This window comes from Tursiops truncatus, chromosome 16 (assembly GCF_011762595.2).
Source record: "Tursiops truncatus isolate mTurTru1 chromosome 16, mTurTru1.mat.Y, whole genome shotgun sequence".
Lineage (NCBI taxonomy): Eukaryota > Metazoa > Chordata > Mammalia > Artiodactyla > Delphinidae > Tursiops > Tursiops truncatus.
The window spans coordinates 46,082,521-46,095,424 of record NC_047049.1 but is presented as its reverse complement, the minus strand read 5'-3'; the positions used below and the strand labels follow the sequence as shown (position 1 = coordinate 46,095,424).

General features: G+C 43.1%; 1 protein-coding gene across 7 annotated transcripts in view; it reads right to left on the bottom strand.

Moving 5' to 3' along the window:
* Window positions 1-1,180: 1,180 nt before the first annotated feature.
* The window catches only part of VSTM4 (V-set and transmembrane domain containing 4), an 86,387-nt gene continuing 74,663 nt past the window's right edge, over window positions 1,181-12,904 (bottom strand). For 6 of the 7 annotated variants that reach the window (XM_073793349.1, XM_033841904.2, XM_073793350.1 and 3 more), the window contains one exon: window positions 1,181-2,562. In XM_073793349.1, the coding sequence (XP_073649450.1) occupies window positions 2,528-2,562 (35 nt within the window). In that variant the 3' untranslated portion in view covers window positions 1,181-2,527. The remainder of the gene's footprint in view (window positions 2,563-12,904) is intronic. The other variant, XR_012326534.1, reaches the window with a different exon arrangement.

Here is a 12,904-nt window from a genome sequence, read left to right as displayed (position 1 = left end):
CGGCAGGTGCAAGTCAACCATTGCTCCCAGTTCTGAGCAGGGCTTGGACAGTTTGCTTCTGAAGATAATAGTGGGACAAGCTCTGCTTAGATGTTGTCAAGAGCTTCCATGATTCCCTTGGGAAGCATTTTCAGTAGACAGTGATGGTCTTGCCGCCTCCTTTTATACCCTATGTCAGCAGGTCCCCCACTCACGCACCTCAGTGTGGATTTATGCAGCTATGACCAGAGTTTAGGACAGTCTGAATTGAATCACTGAATAGCAATGACTTGTTGGACTTAACCTACAGTTACCAGCTCTTCAAAGCTTGTGCTTTTCTTGGTGGAATGCATTCACTTCCATATGTGATGGCACGGAGCTCCCACTGAATTTAAGGGGGTGGGTTTGGGGGTGATCGAAGTTCAGTTCTGCAGAGGCCTGGAGATCTCCTACTCCATGGCCCTCTCCCCACCATCGCCTCTTCACACACCCCAACTCTCCACTCCCACCCGGCACTCCCAGGGCCCCACCAGTCCAAATAGGTCCTTGTGCAAATCAGGGAATCATCCTCCTTCCCCAAAACACCATATAACCATGTTCTGCCGGAAGACTGCCATGATAAAAATATGATAGGATGCCTAGGATAATTATGATATGAATGGTATACTAACCTTATTTCCTCCTGTCCTAAAGAGATGCTCTGGGAAGTTCCTCCTCAAAAACTGCGCAGTTTATTCACTACCTTAGAAATCTGGCAGAGAGGGAGGGAATGAGACGCAGGTACAGGCTAGAGAGAATGACTTCCTCTTTGTAAAGTCAGGTTATTTTTGCTTCTGGAAAATCATTACCTGCTCCCGATTGGTCCCTTTCCAGTAAACTATCATGGGTCTTTGGGAAAGTTACTGTAGAGCTAAGTTTACGGACAAATATTTACTTTTTAAAGTTATTGCAATGAGAGCCTTAAATAGTAAAGACATTTTCATTTTGAAAATATGGACTGGTTTTAGCATGTATGTTAACATAGTGTACTTGTATAGCTATTTATAGTGTCCAGAATCTTCCAATAGTCATTATCCCATTACAAGAATTCTATGAGAGGTTAACTCACCTTTGTATAAACATAGACTCTGAGACAATTAGGGGATGAGAAACTCAACCAAGTTCACATGGCTGTACAGAGGGGCACAACTCACACTCAAGGTTGTGTTTAAAATATATAATTTACCATATATACACGGTCCATTACAAAGCCAAACAACTTCCGTAGTGTGCACTAAAAATCCACCCAGACCACACTCACACATCAAGAAGTGTGTCCTTAACAACACAGCTGATAGGATGACTCTGTACCGGAACGGATCCGCCTTCAGTGAGATCCTGGATGTCATATAGGCCCACAGGGCCACTTCCCATGGATCTATCTGCCGTACGCATCACTGCCTCCCAGCCAAGCTAATTAGAATTCACATGCAAAGCTGAGTCGGGCAAGGCACTTTACAACAGAAGCGTGTTCAGGACACAATTTTCCAGCCCTGCTCATACTTCCTACTCTCCTACCATTGGGGAACCAGGCAAAAGACTATGCTCTCACACGAGTGGACATTCAATTAGAGTTGGTAACCTCGGCACACTTCCAAGAGGTCCCCTTCTTCCATCTGTCAATCGATGGCAAACCCCCGGCTCCTTTGGAAAAGGGTGAGTGAGAACTTCTTGGAGAATATAAGTCTCTATACCAGGATAAGCCCCCCTGCCAAAGGGGTGGAAGCCCTTCAGAATGAAAGATGTTCTACTTGTCCAGTGGCCGTGGGTGACAGTGGGTAGAGAAACGGGCACTGGGGTATCCAGATAGTTCACTGTCAGCTTAGATGTCAGACTGCCTCACAGTCTGTCTCTCTGCCCTTGAATCACCAGAGTCAGTGCATCTATTTAAAACAAGAGATGCTATCTTGAGTGACCGCTTGCAATAAGCACTTTGCACCGCTCTGGGTGCCCTGGCAATGTTATCTGATCCTTTGAAAACCAATTAGTACATATCTACCATCTCACACTTGGGCCTATAATGGCATTTCCTCTAGCTATATACTATGAGCTTGATATCACAGATACAGGAAGGGTAGAAGATTAAAATTCAGATTAAAAATTATAAAACCCAGAGAAACAAGAAGAAACATGAAGGGGTTTGGCTCAGCAGAAAATCTCCTTGGATGGTCTCAGAATCAAGAGCCCTCACCGCTCAGGACTCAGACCCAGAAAATCTTGTTCTGGGAGATTTGTCCAAGGGCTGCAGCCCCTGCTCTTTTGCAGAGAGGAGCCTTGTACCTCTCTGAAGGCACCTGGGATGCCGTTGGAATGGGGCTCCCACCACACAGAAGGCACAAGTGAAAATACAAAAATAAGGACTTTGTATCCAAGGTTTCATAAATAACTGGGGTGGCGGATATTAAATACGATGCACAGTTACAGTTTGTTCTCCTCAAAGAGGATCTGGGCATAGACGGTGCTGGTGGGAATGCCTTTGGCAGCCTGGTGGGGCTTGATCAGCTCCAGCTCAGCATAGGTCAAGTTCTCTTCGGCAATCTTTGGCTATAAGACAAAACACAACACAATTTGAGCTGACTGCCGGGAGTTCAACATCACACATACATTCATCAGGCATGTATTTTCATAGCACTTTGGGGATTCAAAGGGAAACAAATGGACAAAAAATTTAAAAGGAAATGTAAAACCTAAATAACATAAGATAGACCTTGTTATCTTATACAGAACACTATGTCTTGCAAAAAACACTATGATTTATTTTTAAGTTGTCACAGAATACTAACAAAAAATTGATTAAACATGAGGCCACAAAGTAAACTTTAATTCTGAAAAGTAAAAATAATGTAACTACAGTCTCTCATCAAAAGGATAAACTAGAGATAGAGACAGAAACAAAAAGTCCCCAAAATTGACAACAAAAGTAGAATGCTACCATCTAGAAGTTTTAAGTAACTTAACCTGTATAAAACTGAAATTTCAGCATATCTTGAAAATAATGATGAAGATATTACATGCCAGAACCTAAAGAATGTAGTACTCAGAGAAAAATCATATCCTTAAATATCTATATTAAACAACATGAATTAAATGGATCAAGCATCCAACTGAAGTTAGTAAAAAAAAGAAGAACAAAATAAAGAAAAGCAGAAGGAAGAATGAAAAAAATAAACACTAGACTGTATAAGTCAGAAAATAGAAAACAGAAGAATAAACAAAAATATCCAAAAGCTTGTGCTTGAAAAACACCAATGAAACAAACAAAAAACTTAATGCCGATAAAAAGGGAAAAAGCAATAATGAATCAAATAGGAAATGAGAAAGGAGGTATAATAAAATGAAAGAAGTTTTAAAACTTCAACTTTGTTCAACGTATTGCAAAAACCTTGAAATACAGGATAAAATGAGTACTAGTCCAGAAAAATATAAATTATGAACATTAGCTCCAGAAAATGTCAATGTACTAACTACCATCAAAAATAAAGAATGATGGGCTTCCCTGGTGGCGCAGTGGTTGAGAGTCCACCTGCCGATGCAGGGGACACGGGTTCGTGCCCCGGTCTGGGAAGATCCCACATGCCACGGAGCGGCTGCGCCCGTGAGCCATGGCCGCTGAGCCTGTGTGTCCGGAGCCTGTGCTCCGCAACGGGAGAGGCCGCAACAGTGAGAGGCCCGCGTACCGCACAAAAAAAAAAAAAAAAAAAAGAATGAAAAGAAAGGAACAGAGGAAGGAAGGTCAGAAGGTCAGAAGGCAGGGAAGAAAATATTGTCAAAAGCACCAAGCACAGGCAGTTTGATGAGAGAATTTCTAAGAGAGATTCCCTTAAGGAACAGACAATTCCAATATAATTAAACTGATCCAGAGCATTACAGAAAACAAAAAACTTCACATATTTTAGAACAATTTCATGTATTAGTATAAATTAGCATAAATCAGATTTACTCAGAGACTATGAAAAGGCACACTAAAGATAGATAATCATGTTCAAGTTGACTTTTTTTCCAGGAATGCAAAGATGGTTCAATATTAGAAAAATCTATTAATATAATTCACAGTAGTAACAGAGAGAAAAACCATATGGTTATCTCTATAGATGCTGGAGAGGCATTTAATAAAAATTTTAAAATTTTTGTTAAAAATAATTCTTGATGGGCTTCCCTGGTGGCGCAGTGGTTGAGAGTCTGCCTGCCGATGCAGGGGACACGGGTTCGTGCCCCGGTCTGGGAAGATCCCACGTGCCGCAGAGCAGCTGGGCCTGTGAGCCATGGCCGCTGAGCCTGCGCGTCCGGAGCCTGTGCTCCGCAACGGGAGAGACCACAACAGTGAGAGACACGCGTACCGCCAAAAAAAAAAAAAAAAAAAGTTCTTGATAATGTAGTCATGGATTTTTTTTCTTACCATGATTAAGAAACAATATTAAAATAAGGAATAATTGGTGATCCAACTTCAGTCATATTAAAAATAAAGCTGCTATAATTAAAACACTGTGGTATCAACAAATGAATAGACCTCAGTGGGACTGATGAAAACATTCAGAAATTAACCCAAATATTATTTTTCAATAAACGGTGTTGGGATACTCGGGTAGCCATTTGAAAAAAATCATATCCTTTATGTCATTCTTTACATTAGATAAATTCCAGATGAATTAAAATTTTAATATGGAAACTGAACTCATAAAAGTGTTAGAAGAATGTGTGGGGAAATTTTCAAAAAAATAATCTCAGCATATGGAAGGTGTTTCAAAGTCTAACACAAAATCCAGGAGGAACAAAAAAAAGATATGTAAATTTTCATGCTGTATATTGCAGAATATTCTCTAAATAAAGTCAAAGGACAATTGAAAACATGAGCAAAATATTTGCAACTCATATGAAAGGGCCTTACAATTTAACAAAGATAATGGCCAACAGTCCATTAGAAAATTAAGCAAAGAACAAGAGACAGGACCAGAGAGTGCACAGGAAGAGAAACACAAAGGCTCTTACCCATATTAAGTGTGACTCAACCTCTCTCAAAATCAGACAAGAGAGATTTAAAATCACTTAGACAGCAGTTTTTGTCTTTCAAGTTGACAAACAAACTAAAAGTTTTCCAAAAGAAACAGAAACAGGTCCTCTTGTATATTGTTGGTGGAAGTGTTTATTGGTACAAGCAAACAACTGCAAACACTTCAGTGGACATCAACAGGAGCCTGATGCATTCATAATGGAGTACCCGGTACAGTCTTTAAAAAGAACGATGGAGCTGTGCATGTATACTGTATGTTTTCCTATCATCTGTGTAGTGTATGGGAGTATATATACACGTATATATGTTATATACTCAGAAAACCCTTGGAACTCGCCTGGAAGTCAAGAACCTGGTCTCCAAGCTTCCCTCTGGGGAAGTAAATGGGGTGGCTGGAGAGAGATTCAACCTTTATTGTAGACATTTGTTGGTACCTTTCCAATTTTCTAGATGGTACATTATTTAAACAGCACATTAATTAATTTTAATCCACAATCAGAAAAATAAAAGCTGGTCACTAATTTATAGTCGTAAAAGACACATCACTTTCATTTAAGCAGCCCTGCTTTTGTGTTTTGGCTGCTTTGGCTGTGTTGTCATTGTTTTATTTTTTATTTTGGGGGCTATACCTTGGTTAACGCACCAGAATTCAGGACAAATAAATCGTACACATTCGATTTACGTTTCTTAAAAAGTATGCCAAAAGCAAAAAGCCTCTTTTCTTTCGAGATAAAGCATCACACTAGAGGACAGGGAGCAAGAGACAAAGAGAGAATGTAAAGAACTCCTTACGGCCAGTACTGACTGGTCAGGGTCGACCGCCGAGCGACCTTCAAAATTGTCTGGCCCTTTTTAAATTTCAACGTTAAGGACAATTATAGGGATCAGAGCCTCCTGCTTGTCTTTTGATACCAAAAATCTTTACGTTGTTTCTTAGTCATCCATATCTTACCAGCCAACAAAAATACCATTTACATCTTGCCTTTCGGTTTAATTACATTTCACATTATAACGATTCCATTTAGAAATGCCATGTGTCCTCAAATAAGCACACAAAAGCCAACTCATGTAAATTTTAGGACCAAGATTTATGAAATCATATTGTCCAGGTGTTTTATTACATTACTTTGAAATTGCATTGTTTTCTAGCGTAGATTATCTGTTTATTCTTAAGTTATTCCATTACGTTTGGATATGAAAAATAACACTAGCTTTCTCAATACAGGTCACCAGGCTGGTTTGGCTGATGTGTTGTTTTCATACATTTTTATGATGTTCCTATAGTAAACATAATTTAATAAAGCCAAAGCACACTAAATAAATAATTGCATCTAGAAAAGCAATAAAAACAAATAAAATTAGTACTTTCATAAGTGGAAAGGTACTTCAATTACTGCTACAAGCAACAACCCACCATAGAATGTGTAGAATCATTTCCCTTATGCATATTTCTGGAATATAATAATTTGATTGAAGATATGAGGCAGCACACAGGAGGCTCTGAATTGTGAAGTGTATACAGTTTCCAACAGGAGATGCATAATATTAGCCTTTGGCACCTTTAAAGAATGTACTGTTTTTCTGGCATGCATCCTTGGCTATCCCCATCAACCATGTTCTTAATTACATTTCCCAGCTTGTTTAACTAGAAATAAATTCCTAACAGCCACTGAAATGGGCAAAATGTAGACTCCTCACCAGTTTTCACCCAGCTACCTTTTTTTGCACTGACGCTTTAGTGGAAGGTTTAGGTGCATTAAGAAGTAGCTTAGAGAAAATGAATGGCGTTATCAGTGAGACCAGGTAAGACTGTAGAACTGGTAGTAAAACTGGGAGCCAGGAGCAGAATGTAAAGGTTAAAGCGGGCAATTGCAATGAGGCAGAGGCAGGGTGAGGGACCTGCTGCAGGGCCCCACCTGTATGTCAGGTGATGTCCACCATCTTGCCAACACAAACCTGTTTGGATTTAAGATAAGGAATCACTCCTAATGCGTATGGCAATCCAAGAACTGGAGTACAGTGAATGGGTCTCCGAAGGTGAATCAAGACATACTTCTGTTAGTTCCCTGACAGCTTCTGGCCCTCAAATGGCCCTCTCTTCAAGCCCCCGTCCTGTTCCTGGTGGTGCAGGAAGTACGTGCGGCATCAGCACTCAAGAAGACCAAGTTTAATACCCTTGAACTGGCTGTTCACAAACACGCCTGCAGCAGCTCTCGATTGCATTGGAAAACACAAAGGAAACTGTGGAAGGTACGGCTTCCAGGCCTCAGACGTGAGCTTTACACTTAGGTCTGCTGTTGCTGTGTTCCCGGAAACAGGAGGGGGCTGGGGACCAACAGCTGGAAGTTCTGGTAGGGTCCTTTAGAAGAGGCTCCAGAACTTTCTAAACATGTGAGAAGCAATAGTGCCATTTCCTCTTTCCCAGGACTGTTTGGTTTTACTTTCTTTTCCCTTTCACCCAGCCTGAAGAGACTCCTGGTCCATTTCTCCTTCTATTCCTCCAACAGAGGCCTGGTATTTGTGTCAACTGCTTGGAGTCTCGTAGGTTCTAAACCCCTTTGTTTTATGTGCCTTTAATCTCACTTTTCATACATTTCCTCCTAGTCATGAAGAATCCACTCCCTAGTCTGGAATGGGATTCTATGAGCAAGGGGGGGTGGAGGTTCGGATGTAGACACGTGTCACTGCACCCAAGGAAGGTGAGAATAAAAGGAAATGCTCCCGGTTCAGTGAAAGTGTTCACGGCAAGGAGGTGAGGAGAGAGGCCGTCACCCGGTGGCTGCCTGCAGAGCGTGGGTGCAGGAGGAATTGGGTCAAATGCCAGCTGTGGGACCTTGGGCCAGTTCCATCACTGGCACTCAAGGATCTACCCTGCCGATGTAAATGAAGATTTAAATGAGATGATGTATGGAATGATTCTGGCACCACTGGGCCTACCCCATAGAAGACGCTAAACGTGTGCCTGCTGAATGAATAAATGTTCTGGTGTCATCATTTTTCTCTAGAGTGTCAGCTCAAATATCCATTTGTGTACCTTCTGAGATCTTCACGAGTTACCAACAACTATGTGAACTAAGTACTCCTGGATATCTTCTGACACATAAGGAAGAGATTCTAGGAAATTAGTTGTTACAGGCTGAATTGTGTCCCTGCAAAATTCATATGTTGAAGCCCTTACCTGCAATAGCCCAGAATGTGACTATATCTGGAATCAGGGTTTTTAAAGAGGTAATTCAGGTAAAATGAGGTCATTAGAGCGGGCCCTAATCCGAGATGACTTGTGTCCTTATAAGAAGAGGACATTAGGACTCATATACATACAGAGAGAAGACCATGTAAAGATACAGGGAGAAGATGGCCATTTACCAGCCAAGGCAAGAGGCCTCAGAAGAGACTAGCCCTGCAGACAACTTGATCTCAGACTTCCAGCCTCCAGAACTGTGAGGAATATTTGTTTAAGCCACCCAATCTATGGTACTTTGTCTGACAGCTGAGCAGACCGATAGATTAGTCAGGATGGGGACAGAAGAGAAGAGAAGAGGGAATGGGCTGCCTTAGTGGGAGAGGACTGGGGTGTGTGCATATAAGAAGTCACTGCATTTTATGTCAACATGGGAGGAGAGCCGTCCTCTCCCCCTATTCGGTGAGGAGCAACATTGGAATAAAGAGGCTCTAGGACTCTCTCATATGGCACAACTCCCACCCCCCGAGACACACACACACACCCCTCCCACCCCCGCAGCCCCGCCCCCCACGGCGTAGCTGGACCCTGGGCTGCAACAGACCTAGCTGCATTGCTGGGCCATATACCTATTAGCTTTTAGGAAACATGGGATGGGGATGCTGGCATTTATATCCTGCTAAGAAGGGCGCTTGGCTCCAGCCATGAGAAGGAGGCTACTGCAGGCAGCAACCGAGGCCCAGGCACGGCTGCCTCCATGTGAATAATGGGCTGCAAGACAGTCTTGCCCTCTGAACTGAATCCAGGGCACAGACAGAGCCCACGCTTCTCCTCATCGTTACAACTGAGCAAACAGAGCTCTGAGTGTGGAACAGTCAGCTTTATCGAATCAGGTTGCTTTTGCCCGAATCCCCGTGCACCCACGTGCCCCTCCCCAGCTCTCCCTGAAGCCACTGCTTTTGCTGCCATTTCTCATGCAGCTGATATAAGGAGAAGCAAACCTCAGGAAAAGACTTGGACGAGGTTTAGCAAGTGTTGAGTAGAAGACAGATTGAAATCCCACAGAAAAGGGCTCCTTGATCCAGGGAAGTGATAATACATCTGTGCGCTCAGACCTTCTTGGGCAAGGTGTCTTGTCTCTTCCCAGTGAAACATAAATGGAATTAATTTTGAGACTAGTGGCAAAAAGAATGGAAACCAGGCTCCACAGGCTCAAGATGTGGAGCCTCTTGGTCTCAGGAAACCAAGGCCCCGAGGTTTAGGTAACTGAGGGTTGAAATTCACTCCATGCTCAGCTTTCCCAAGAGGGTGCAGGGCTGTTCCAACAGTGCTGGGGAGCCCTTCTGCAATGTCTATTCAGAAGGGGCACTCTTCTATAATCTACCTAAAAGTGCCATATGCACTAGCAGTGGCCCCAGCCTATGCCCAGATATCTTGTTGTAAAAGACAAATAAATGACAGTGTTTCAAAATAAAATGAAATACATAAAATAAACCATGATTTTGGAAATTCCTACTCCCAGGCCTAAGTGGAAGTGGCCAGATAGTGTGGGGCAGTGACCTGTGATCTCCGGTAGCTCTCAGCAATCATGGCAGCCTGGAGTCTGCTGCCTCTGGTACGGAGAAAGAGGACCCAGCCCACTGTGGGTGTAGGATTGGGTGGGGCTCAGGATATGGGTGTCAACACGAGCCAGAAGCAGGGCTAGATTTATTCTTTCACAGTACCTTCCTCTTGGATCTTTCTGGTGTGTTGTTTGGAATATCAAAGAAGTTCTTTAGCAATACGTGTTGTAGGTTGCAAGCCCCCTAGGGAAGGCACTGATGTACTTTGGACATCCTGCCACTGCTAAGAGTACCAAGGCTTATGCTCTAGATGCAAACTATCCCACGTGACTTGCTTTCAGTCTTCCTCCCAGGTTCCCCTCCTGTAACGTCCCAAGCAGGCGAGGGGAGCTCAGGTTTCAATTTATGCTGGATCCCTCGGCATGGCATTCCCTCTCCCCTCATACGCAAGGTGGACCCCTCCTTCTTCAAAACCCAACCAAGCCCTCGGTGAGGCCTCCCGGACACTATCTTTGGCCACATCTTCCTCCACACCCCTGCCCAACCTTGTGAGGTCTTCTGAGATTGCACTGGGAACCACCATGACATATTCTCCCTCTCTCCCTCTCTCTAATAATAGTAATCATCAAATGGCTCACTGGCCAAAGAGTGAAGAGATTTTATAATAAATTCTTATTTATTTATTTACATAAATAAATATTTAAACCTTTCTAAGCATGCTCCTGAGCTATGTTCTCCAACACAGGCAACACCCCATAACCCCCCAGCCCACAGGTTCACGCACGCACCGTGCACCCCCAGCCCTAGGATTACAGATCTACTCACACCTCTCACTATGCCTTCCAGGGACACCAAGGAGATTTTTATTTCACTTTTTAATTTAATTTTCTTAAAAGACATGCAGTAAAAGTGACTTTTTAGGGGGATCGTTGTATGCATCTGAACACAAGTACAGGTTTCTGGGCCCAGGACACAGGACAGTCCCATCACATGCCCTCACGCTTTCCTCTGAGGTCATGTCCTCCCTCCAACCTGACCATGGGGGGCAACCTGATCTGTGTTCTGTCACTATGGTTTTCTCTCTTACAGAATGTCTTATGAAAGGCATCATACAGTATGCAACCTTGTGGGATCAGCTTTTTTCTCTCAGCATAATTCCCTCACATTTCATCCAAGTGGCTGCGTGTATCAACAGTTTGCTCCTTTCGATTGTAAGGAGTATTCCATGGTGTGTCACATGCCACGCTTTGCTTATACGTTCACCTGCTGAAGAACATTTGGGTCGTTTTAAGTTTTTGGTGGTTATGAATCGAGTTGCTATAAATATTCTTGGCAGGCTTGTGTGTCATGTGTCATTACTCCAGGGTAAACACCCAGGAAGGGCGTTGCTGGGTTGCATGAAAAGCACGTTGAACTTCAAAAGAAACTGTCATACTACCTGTCCGAAGCGTCTACACCGTTCTTCCCTCCCTCCAGCGATATCTGAGTTTTAATTGCTCTGCATACAGGACGGCACGTGGTGTTGCCCGTGTTTTTTACTTTAGCCCTTCGAGTAGGTGCTAGTGATCCAGTAATTACTATTTCACTGTCCCCGAGGGACTCACCAATTCTAGACTTGCGCTCAAGTTCTCACTGACGGCCACTGAGCCAGATTAAATTCCCACACAGCACGACATCCCCTCAGAAGAACTGGGAAAGGATTATCACACAGACAAGTCTTCCAAGGCAGTGATGGAATCTTCTGGACTCCAGGCGTAACAAAGTGAGTATGCAAGTTTCAAAGTCTGAAACACCATGTCTCCCATCCCCTATCCTTCTGTTCTGCCAGTGAGGAGACGCTGCTACAGCAGACGACGGCCTCCAGGCTGGACCTCCCACTTCTCATTTAAGCCCCACTTACCGCCAGTTTTAGGGTGATGATTATGGGACATTATCTATGGGGAAGGATTTACTGGATAAAACTAGCACCAGAAAAGTCGACCCCCAAAAGGCAGAAGTTGTGTAACTCCTGGGAACACACCTCACTTCGAGCTCCTAACTGGAAGTTTCTTGAGTGTTTCATTTTGTAGGTGTGTTTCTGGGATTCAAGCCAAGAATGAACTTTCCTACTAGGAGAGAGAGAGATTTAACATTCTATGCAGACTCCTGCAAAACAACACTTTTTCACAGAGATCACAGTTGGACGTGCGAGTTGAATTAAATTGCAGGAACAAAAGAAAAATGCAATTGCAGCCACTGCAAGTTCTCCAATGTCAGAAGTTCAATTGGGTAATACCATTACCGCAGCAACAGATCAATAACTAGGACATGGGATGTTTATGCTAACGTCACCTTAGAGTTTAAAAATGTGATTGCAGTTCTACTGAGTTGCACGATCAGGAATCTATTTACCCAAGAGAGAATTACATATTATCCATATTATCAAGGGCAGACTTCCTCTTCCCCCTTTGAGATAAGTGCTCATTTTTTATTCAACAGAGGAGTACCTGCTAAAACAAACTCTCGCCTCCCAATATCCGTACACATGCAACTATGGCCACTGGGGTGAGGAATGCTGTGCATTCAGTGAAGCTCTATCTGATGGAGGGCCCTCTATGGATACCTGTAGGTCCCAACTCACGAAAGAAAACTGTTGTGGTCCTTATACGTCCTGTAAGAAACAACATGCCTTGGAAATGAACTTGACTTAATTTTGAGTTCCAAAGGTCTGCTGACTGTTTATGTTTATATGTTTATTTATATTTAAACATATTATAGAAAGAAAAAGTAGAGTTCCCTAGTATGCACATTAAATTAAAATAAAGAATCAAACTGAACAAACGAGACACCTTTCCAAGATAGAGATGTTAAACTGTGGTATGAAGGACACAATCCAGAAGTGACTTTGGGAGGCGACAGAGGATGGGGGTTGAGAAGTGGTCCTTCTGAGACAGAACTCAGGAAATGTCAACTAATCTTCACCAGCTCAGTCAATCCTCACATACCAGCCCTGAGGTATGCGAGGTGGAGCCAACGGCCATGCCCACTTTACAGAGGGGCAAACAGGCTTTAAAAGGCAGATACATCACTCACAGTCCTGCAGCCATTGCTGGATGTGGTCTGGACTCAGAGCCAGGCAGGCCTGCCCAGAATCCA